The sequence below is a fragment of the Cydia fagiglandana genome, chromosome 9 (assembly GCF_963556715.1).
Source record: "Cydia fagiglandana chromosome 9, ilCydFagi1.1, whole genome shotgun sequence".
In the NCBI taxonomy this organism is placed as follows: Eukaryota; Metazoa; Arthropoda; class Insecta; order Lepidoptera; family Tortricidae; genus Cydia; species Cydia fagiglandana.
The window spans coordinates 785,883-796,676 of NC_085940.1; the positions used below are offsets into that span (position 1 = coordinate 785,883).

The 10,794-nt window shown below is 37.0% G+C and overlaps 1 protein-coding gene across 1 annotated transcript in view; it reads left to right on the top strand.

Annotated features, from left to right (window-relative positions):
- Positions 1 to 2,241, top strand: part of LOC134667106 (homeobox protein unc-4-like) — an 83,225-nt gene extending 80,984 nt beyond the window's left edge. The window contains exon 4 of the mRNA XM_063524387.1: positions 321 to 2,241. Within this exon, the coding sequence (XP_063380457.1) occupies positions 321 to 828 (508 nt within the window). The 3' untranslated portion in view covers positions 829 to 2,241. The remainder of the gene's footprint in view (positions 1 to 320) is intronic.
- Positions 2,242 to 10,794: the final 8,553 nt, after the last annotated feature.

Genomic DNA, 10,794 nt, shown 5'->3' on the forward strand with positions numbered 1-10,794 from the left:
CGAAGAGAGAAGAGTCGTGGAATTAAGGGAAACAATTTAATACATTTCACAAAATCACGACTCTTCTCTTTTCGCACGGACTCTATTGTTTTACCCGACTAAATGTCAATTGTAGATAAATGATAAATGACATAACATGTGCCATGTAAATTGGCTTTATGAATAAATGAGTATCAGTATGAGTATGGATACGGATGTGTTACGATATTTTTTATAGGTACACTAAGGCTGTCACTATCCCTTTGATGTTTTGAATAATTGTCACTCAAACCTATATGATAGGTTCTATACTAATTAGGCCCTATTGATTTTATCACCAGGGCGAGAAGAAGAAAGAAGTTGGCTAAAGCGCTCGACCGGCAAGCTCGCAAGCTGCGCGCGAAGGGCATCGCCGTCGACCTGGAGGCCCTCAAAGCTGAGTACCTGGCTCAGCACAGGAACAGTGGCCTCTACTCCGACTCCGACGGAGATGTGGACGGAGAGGACAGCATGATCGACGTGGTTGGAGGAGACTCCTGCCATGATTCCGGCCCTGAAGACTTCTCTCTGTCCAGTAGACTTCGAGCGCCTGCACACGGAGACGCTATCAACAACTCAGACAGTTCCACTTCAGACGCACATTCAGGGAGAAACTTCAGCCCTCTCCCGGACCCTCAGCAGGCGTTCTTCAAGCACTTCGGACCCTCGAACTTCGAGAAATTCGACTTTGACTCAGGCCGCGCGGTATCTTTAGACCTCAGCGGCGGGAGTACGTCGGAACAAGACCTGTCGAAGAACGGGGGCAGAAAGCACAACCCGTTCAGTATAGAGTCCCTGCTTAATACGTGAAAGTGACTTTGAATAGTGACTATAGAGGCTCTTATTGCCCAGGTGTGAAGAGCCTGTTTACTTGTGTGAATAGCGTTTTTGACGTTGCCCGATAAATAATGTGCATATAGACAAGATATCAATTTCATGACGAGTAAGTTCTAATTATATGTACCTATCTTATAAATAATGTAACAAAGTAATGACTGTTATATGGAACACACTTGAACTTTTGATTGTATTTGGAGAACGTTTATGTCACACTTTATTGTGCATTTAGAGATAGATACGTCTTAATCTTACATGACAATGTTTAGGCGCCTATTTCATAAATTAAGCAAGTGACAGAATAAATATGAAAATTTGAAACGTGTAGCTTCCCTGGGACCCAGAACAATGTAAGGCGATCATAAGCCGTACCAATTATATAAAAAAAATATATTTCAGACTTATTTGCCGATATTACATAAAATTACAATAAAATCAGAATTGAATAATTATATGATAATTGTACACTAAAAACAACGAAAATTAATTAAAACTAATGAAAAATGTTGCAATAAAGTTGAGCTCCGTTTGTCATAGTAGAGTTGTAAATGTCAAATGAAAACTGTCTTCTATCACCTTCTTCATTTTTGAAATAGCTAGCGGTTTTGGGAAAGCGCGTGTTTTGATACAGTAGACAGGTTGTTCATACCTGGACTCAGTAAATTGATGAAAGGTTTGCTTTAATATATAACTGATTATCATTAGTTCTACTCTGCTTCAGTAAAGACTTGATAGAGCAGGCAGAGGTGCATTTAATTACCATTTTGTAGAGTATAACATTGCTGTAAGATTTTTAACAGGCGCTTACAGAAACTTTTGTTAAAACACCATATCTTTTATATTTTTCCTCCTACACCATTATTTTCGAACGTGATTGAGCATATAATAGAGTTAGACCAAGACAAATCTGCAGCGATTTTGATAGGCCACTCAGTGCAAGTGTTATTTATACGTTATAATTTAATAGAGGTTTGACGTTTAAAATAACACTTGCACCTCGTGGGCTATCTAAATCGCTGCAGAACATTCTTGGTCTAACACTATAAGTTTTCGATTTTTAACAAAACATATTGTTTTCAATGTATTATACGTACACACCAGGTATTATTAACTAAAATAGAAATTCAGATATCATTATGATGTCAAAATGTGATTGGTCTCATGGTCTTAATAAAAGTTTCTGAAAACGCCCAAATGGTACTTAAATGTGACTTAGACTGTATCAAATAAAGGTGACCTTCGGATGTCAACTGCAGATGCATTACTGTCAATTTCCATGATAAAATGAGTGACGTTCGCCGCCGCAACTGCCACGATTATGACGTTCATTCCGTCACTCACATTTTATCAAGGAATTTGACAGATACTCGTATAGCATTGGCTACAACGCAGCAGCCGGGCTAGCACAAGATTGGCGCGACAGTATCTCGCCGCGAGATAGACTATTACCTACTCTTTAATTAATACAGTTAGAAAAATACCGGTAGTCTATCTCGCGGCGAGATACTGTCGCGGCAATCTTGTGCTTGGCCTACAGGCCGCGTAGCCAAGGTGCCAATCGCTTACGCTCCGTAGCGATTGAAACACAACTGTCACTGTCACACTAATATAGAAGTGTGATAGAGAGACATAATGCTTTTCGTTGTCGAAGCGATAGCGATTGTAACCTTGGCTAGGCCGAATGTACAGATGTAGTGCATAATTGTTTTCCATCGTATTTTCTCAGAAACGTTCGTATTTGTTGTAGTGCTACTTACTTCAGTCAACCTCAGTACTATGTACCGAAACTAACTGAAATAGCAATATACGTCCGTACGTTTCCGTGAAAATACGATGGAAAATAATTATGCACTACATCTGTAAAGGTGACAGTCCATTTCCAACGAAAGCAACACTTTACCATTCGTTTTACTGTGGAAATTGACAATAACACCGACGCGTTCGCACAGTCGACGTCAAAAATATGTTTACACTTTTGCACCTTACTCCTTTGTAATAAGGCAAAAAGTGTAAACGTATATTTGACGTCAACCGTACTAGTAGTGCAGTTGCGGTCAGAAATGGAATGTTACCCTAATGTGACTGCAGCTGTCATCCGAATGTTACCTTAAATAACATATCCAGTGTAAAAACTAGGCTAATTGTATTATAAAGTTAGTAGTGTATATAGAAACCTATTTATTTCTCTTCAATGTTAATACTTTAATCGGGGCAATAAGTTATATTTAAAAAGGTTGTTGATGTAGTTGTTTTCTTGACACTTTTATATTTTATTTGGAATCAAAAGATCTGTGTAAAGGCTCTAACACACTGGTGCATTTGCGTAGTAATAAGTATTAATCTTACGAGTACATTAAATAATTTAAACACCACAAACACATGCATTATGTCAATAAAATCCATTTTATAGCAAAAATACCTTACATCATTTTTTAAAAGAGCTGATACTCTTCAAACTGCTGTATCGATTTTTAATTGTATAGTACAAAATATTTTGAGACTACTGTAATTAGATCTACCGAAATACTGCGCAAACGCACCAGACTGAGTCTATCTTTTAACTACATTATAAGCGTGTTATTAATCTTCTAGAATAGCACAATACTTAACACATGTATACTAAATTTTATTTATTTCTTAGTTGTAGATCATATTATTTAGATTTTTTGAAATATATTTCTTTATTCATGTGCCGTTTAACTTCCTTTGGCTTGTAAGAAAGTTAAGTGTCCCTATTCATGCAGTGTTTATACCTTGTAAGGTCTAGGAATTTAATTTCAGAGCGGCTATCGCGAACCACGTTCGAAGTCTTGCCTCTCTGTCGCACTTGTAAATACGTACGTAAGTGTGAAAGGGAGGCTACACGTCAAACGTGGTTCGCGGTAAACCCTCAGTACCATATCGTATCTTGTCACAGTGACAATACGAGTAATATGAGGTCCTTAGCGACTTTCATATTGATTGTCACTGTGACAAGGTACAGTGACAATCAAAGCCAAGTGCAGCAAAAACAAAAAAGCAAAAACAAAAGCAGTGGTAGACCACTTTCTTGGCTGACCGTACGAAAGGGTATGAAAGTTAAATTCTTTGACCTGTACATATTAGAAAAACACTTACATACCTTATTTTTCTAGAAGATTAAAACACGTTAATTTTCGACCCGGTCATATCATTTTTATACTTACAAGTTAAATTAATATAACTGTTATTAATAGTACCGATACGATCATATTATAATTATTACGAAATACATGTGTGAAATCTGTGTGGTGTTTTAATTTAAATCATTCAAATAGAACTGATACAAGTAAATAGTTATCAAACTTCACAACGGGACTTAATCGCGTATTTAAGTTTTAAGATTTACCTCCGACGTTTCGAGGACGGCGTTGTCCCCGTGGTCTCGGAGAAGACTCAAACGTCGGAGGTAAATCTTAAAACTTAAATACGCGATTAAGTCCCGTTGTGCAGTTTGATAATATTTAATAATCGTGAAAGTTTAAATCAGTGTCAAGTAAATAGTGTTAGATATGAAACAAAATAACTGACAGAATGGCAAAATCTTACCAAGATTCTTCAATGCTTTTTATTTTGATTAGATAACTAGCGACCCGCCCTGGCTTCGCACGGGTTACACAAAACCTTAACAAATTATACTTACACCTAAACCTTCCTCAAGAATCACTCTATTGACAGGTGAAAACCACATGAAAATCCGTTCAGTTGTTTTCGAGTTTATCGCGATCATACACACAAACAGACAGACGAGAAAAGAAGCTGCTTACCATCACTACACCTTATAAAAGAAAGTCCCCCGACTTTGTTTTATAAGGTGTAGTGATGGTAAGCATTTGACCACAATATCACCTGATGGTAAGTGCCGATTAAGTTTAGGATGGAGCAAAGATTGCTTACTTACCTAAAAGATTCCTGTACCTATTCACTCTCGATTTAAAAGGTCTAAGTTACATGGGGTCGTCAATCGTCAATTACTGGCCACCGCTTAATAACTGGCCACTTTAATACTAAAAATAAATTCTATTCACCTAACACAGAATTCATTTTAGTATAGTATAGGTTTCAGGAATTCATTTTAGTATGCCTTACTAAGCTGAAAAGCGGTACCTTACCTAGGTCCAAAAACAAAATGACGTTGAAAATGGTTTTTTTTTTCGTGACGATTACAAAACATGAACAAAACATTTTCAGATAAAGAATGTGTAAGGAGGTACGTGCATATTTTTTTTATTTGAGATACCGCTAATTGGCTTAGCAGGGCAGTATAGGGTGTCAATTACTGGCCACCCTTCAATAACTAGCCACCTTATACTTATTAAACAGTGGCCAGCATTTGACGAATTACCCTACAAAACCTATTTTAAGCAATGAAAACTAGTATGTAACAGGCATAGATATAAGTAACGTAAATGTTCATGACATGTTTTAAAATGAGAGCGTACTTACCTTCGATTGTATGGGAGCGGCTTTTTCTCGAGTTCGTGTGACTTAAGCTGCCACACATCCCTTCCAAATCCTCCCCTACTTAACTTAATGTCACGTCACGGCTTCATTACAGAGTTTCATTACATTAATGGCCACATTACACAACTTCGCCGCTTTGTTGCTTTAAACGCTCAAATTATTTTGTTGTGACAACGCTTTAACTTGGCAAAGTGACGCATTACGCAGAGGTTAATTGTGTAGGCTTAGTTGGCTGTATGTAAACAAATCCCATGTGTAATACCATTACACAAGAAACGGCAAAAATATCACGTTTGTTGTATGGGAGTTTATAGTATTTGTTGTTATAGCGGCAACAGAAATACGTCATCTGTGAAAATTTCAACTGCCTAGCCATCACGGTTCATTAGATACAGCCTGGTGACGGACAGACGGACAGAGTCTAAGCAATAGGTTCCCGTTTTTACCCTTTGGGTACAGAACCATAAAAAAATGGCTCAAAATGTACAGTCGAGTTCATAAACATATTTAAAAGCTAACGGTCTAAAATGGATCCGAGGTTTGTAGCTACAGCAGATTTTAAGAAACTTTGAGGTATAATTAAGAGGAGTTGAGTGAGGAGAAATGACTGCCCAAAAATATTAAGATTTTTAGGATGATTTATGGACTTTTGTAAGAATAAGTATTCAATTTTGATTCATAAGACAACCCTATGCATGTATTTATTTAACAAGAAACAATACCACGTTACCAACCAACCGTATCAAACCTCATAACAAAACACAATCACACACACATAAAACCTAATAATTACCGCAGTAATTGACTCGCAGGAAACGAATTAGTTTCAATTCTTTGACAATTATTGATATAACACCGCAGAAAATCGTCCACACCACAGACTCAAGAGCGTGGCAGAGGCACAGATACAAATATGCAAGTTGTGGAAAGTTGGAAAAATACTCGAGAATTATAGGAAAATTTTAAGGAGATTAAGGATTATATTAATGGAAATTTTGCATTTTTTTTATATTTCCAACGGAGAATCAGTACGTGCAGAGGTAAAATAATTGAGATGAAACTGTTCACATCACACCTCCTCATGTTTAAAACTAGAATGGCTCACATCCGAATGTTCATGTCAAATTTCATGTTATCTCAGAATGCCGTCGAAACTGAGAGCGTAACTTCAATTGTATGGCGGCGGCTAGGTTCGTGACTCTGATCGTTATGTCCAGTAAGTTGTAGTAGGATTATACTCGCGTAGAGACTTTGATTCGGTTCCATCATTCCAATACATCTTCTAAACATTTCATATAAATATGTCGAAAGTACTAACAAAAATGATCTCAGTTGGTCCTTAAATAAATAAAATTGAATATAGGTACCTACATGACAGGAAATTCGTTTCTTTACACACGGCAGTGCGCCCGCCAAACCAATCGAAGCACATCCATTTCCCGAAGCTTTTCAGGCAACTCTACTCCGATATATTGTACCTCTGCCTACCTTTCACCTCTGTGATCATACCGGTCGGTTTACGGTCGACTCTGGTACTTTTATGTGAGTCGATAAGACGACCAATTAGTCAGAGAAAATGGCGACGTTAGTGCCTTTTTATTTGCTTTCAGTCCAGTATATAACATATAGATATATGTAAGTTAAGTACCTACAATCAGCATTACACTACATATATACATATATATGTTGAAGCTATTAAGGTTTCACATCAATGATCAATGGTATAGAGAAATGAGTATTAAGTTAAGAGTGTCACTCCATACAGTGGCGTAGCTAGCATGGATGGCACCCGGTGCGGAAATTGTGGGTGTCACCCCAAAATTCAATCAAAATTGTAAAATATATTTAATAATAGTAGTAATATTTAAAAAGAGTAATTGTAATTTTTGTTAAATAGCTCAGGATATACTCCATCGCATTCATTTTACGAATTTTTATATGTGACACTACTGATGTTCACGGTCGAGTGTCACCCCTAAATGGGTGACACCCGACGGGCGGACCGCCCCCGCCGCCCCCCCTAGCTACGCCACTGACTCCATACATACATATAAACCCATTTTAACAAGCTTAACGAAAACCATCAGAATGTTATAAACTTCAGAACAAGCCTGGGAATTTTTACACGTCACTTTGTTGGCATACGCCATCAATGTTGTATGAAAATCTATTGTTGACATGTCTCGCTAAAGCGCGATTTAATGTTTCGCATTTTCCAGTCAGCATGAATAACAATAATATATTTTCGCGCATGTCTTAAGGGGCCCACTGATTACCAGTTCGCCGGACGATATCAGCCTGTCAGTTGTTCGGAGGTGTCAAATTTTGCGTTTAAGTGACAGGCTCATATCGTCCGTCATATTATACAGCCCCTAGGTCAGTACCCATAGAAGTCTTTTATTTTGGGTGACATGAGTATTTGACATGTAAGCCAAAAAATTAAAAACAAAATGCCATCCGAAACGGATATTTCAACCCCGCTTCATTACCTTAATTTAGACGCGTGTAACAATTATAGCCATATTACACGGCTATCACATATCAAAGCGGGCCGTTTTACAAACCAACAACTTCAACAAACTCGTATCTCATCAAAACTGTTCAAAATTAAACCATAACATAAGCTAATAAAGTCGTTTTTATAGAAGAAAGAACAGCGTAAGAGTTTGTGTGAGTTAGGCTGAAAAACAAGAGAACGTCAAAAATATTGGAGACACGTTTTGCTGTTTCATGCATTGATCTTATGTGGATAAGGGATGGAGAGAGTCAAGAAATGTGCATAGAGTTGCCACCTTTTAATTTGCAATCTAAGTATAAAGATTTTTAACGTTTGTATCTGCCTTATAAATAAATAAGTATATCAAGATAACAGGATAAGAGAAAAATATTAATAAATACACAGTATAAAGATATTTTGTATTGACAAAAAATTTACGATCAGCAGGAAAATTCTAACCTAACCTAACCTAAAAGACCTAAAAGCCTAACCGAACCGAACCTAAAAGAAGCCGAAGCGTTAGCTGAGGTGATCTCAGTGAGGTCTACATTTCAGCTTGTGCAAAAATGCTTTCGTATTAGAATAGTCACATTGACAGCATAGAAAAAGTGCAAAAGCAATTTCTTAATATCCTTAGCTACAGGCTGCAGCTTGGTCGCAGTCTCAGATCTTATGCCAGCAGGCTCAAGCACTTTAATATGCCATCGCTTACAAGTCATAGGAAATGCAGCGAACTGCTAATACTTTACAAAATAATACACTGCCAAATTGACTGTCCCTCTCTTCTTTCTCTTCTCAATTTTATCACACGTTACAAATCTCGCAACCCCTCGCTCAAAATATTTCAACTACAGATTTATAAAAACAACACCTCATACTACAATCCAGTGACAAGAATGTGTCGATTATACAACGAAACTGCGGCCGAGAATCCTTCCATAGACATATTCGAACGCAGCTTACCCAGTTTTAAAAATAAAATACTTAAGACTTTCTGTACATAAGCTGCGCTCGCACTTATCTTATTAGTCTATTTTAAATATTTTACCTTGTTTAGTTTTACACCTAGTTTAATTAGTCTTATCTTGCTTAGTTTTTAGACCTAGTTTAATTAATTAATTAGTAGATAACTCAATTAATGTGTAAATCTTACTACTGTTTATATAATTTTTCTTGACATCTCATCCCTCTAGCGTTATATTTTAACTGAATGTCATATCCTTCTGTGCACACATGTTTGGAGTTATATATAGTCCAGATCTAAACTATAAGCTTATTTATTAATGTAATTTCTGTAAATGTCTGTAACTTGTTTTGTGTGCCTATAAATAAAATTTCCGGATATTCTCCACTAGGTAACACGTCGCAATTCTCAACCGATTCTCGTGAAATTTTGTGAGCAGTTTCGATGATTATAAATAGACTTTTTGGCGATTCAGTTTTTGGAAATTTCAAAATGGTGGAGCCTTATTTATTCGGGTTTAAGTTATGCTCACCAGATCTACAGCTCACAGAGCCACTCGTTTCTACTTCTATAATAAAATAGACTCTATTTTCCCCAGACTTAAGATTTTGCTCTACTGGCAACACTATCCAGAATAACTCCGCATAAACGTATGGCGTATAATTTGCGCACATTTAAAATGGTTAACGCGACTGTTGGCGATTCGCCGCGGCCGCGCTTTAAAAATAAATTGGCTTTGTGTTCATTTTACGAGTATTTATAAGTATTAGCTGTTATTGTTTGTAAAGGGTACAGTCAGCTGCAGAGAAAAGGTACCCCCCTGCATAGAAGTTTGTATGCAAAGGTGCTACGTGGCCCACAAATGGTCTCGCCGGAAGATCAGCGCTGACCTTCGGGTCAGTATTATGCTGAGGCGAGTCCATTTCGTGGTAAACTTTAACGCATACCAATCTTATTAATATTTGTAGTTTTTAGGGTTCCGTACCCAAAGGGTAAAACGTCCGTCCGTCCGTCCGTCTGTCTGTCACCAGGCTGTATCTCACGAACCGTGATAGCTAGACAGTTGAAATTTTCACAGATGATGTATTTCTGTTGCCGCTATAACAACAAATACTAAAAACAGAATAAAATAAAGATTTAAATGGGGCTCCCATACAACAAACGTGATTTTTGACCAAAGTTAAGCAACTTCGGGAGTGGTCAGTACTTGGATAATATGGGTGACCGTTTTTTTTTTGCTTTTTTTTTGTTTTTTTTTTTGCGTTATGGTACGGAACCCGTCGTGCGCGAGTCCGACTCGCACTTGCCCGGTTTTTTTAGTTATACTCTTGTATGTAATCTTAGTTTTAAGTTTCTCACGTAAAATACTTGATTCTGATTCTGATTCTACACTAACAGTATTGCTGAATGTACCTAACTATTGTTAAAAAGGGAAACTAGAAGAATACAAAAGATATGGTGCCGCGTGAAGCTTGAGACGGAAAATATGGCTGTCGCGCGGGTTTATTTTTATTTTCTCTTTTTAGAATAGAATAGTCTATTATTCGTAAACACACAGACAATAGACATACATAGAAAAAACAGAATGAAAAATAAAGTGTCACGAAATGGCCCCATCTGAGCAGGTTGCTGGCGACTTCCAGCGCTGATCTTCCGATAGTTCCGATGAGACCATCAAGTGAGAAACAATCACGGAAGGTAACAGACTTACGGAAACAGAAAAAAGAAACATAAAATAAGCTGAAAAATAAATTACACACACTTTACACAACTAATACATAACTTGTAATTGTCATTGCAAAATGCCATAATGAGTTAAAGTTCGTTTTTTTGCATTAGTAAAAAGGTAAACAATCTTGATGTGTCTTTTAATTGAAAAACACGTTTTAAAAATAATTTACGGCAAATATGTAACAATTATGAATCTAATGATTTTTAAAAAGCGTTTTTCAATTAAAAGACATGTCAAAATAGCTTACCTTCTTGCAAGTTCTTT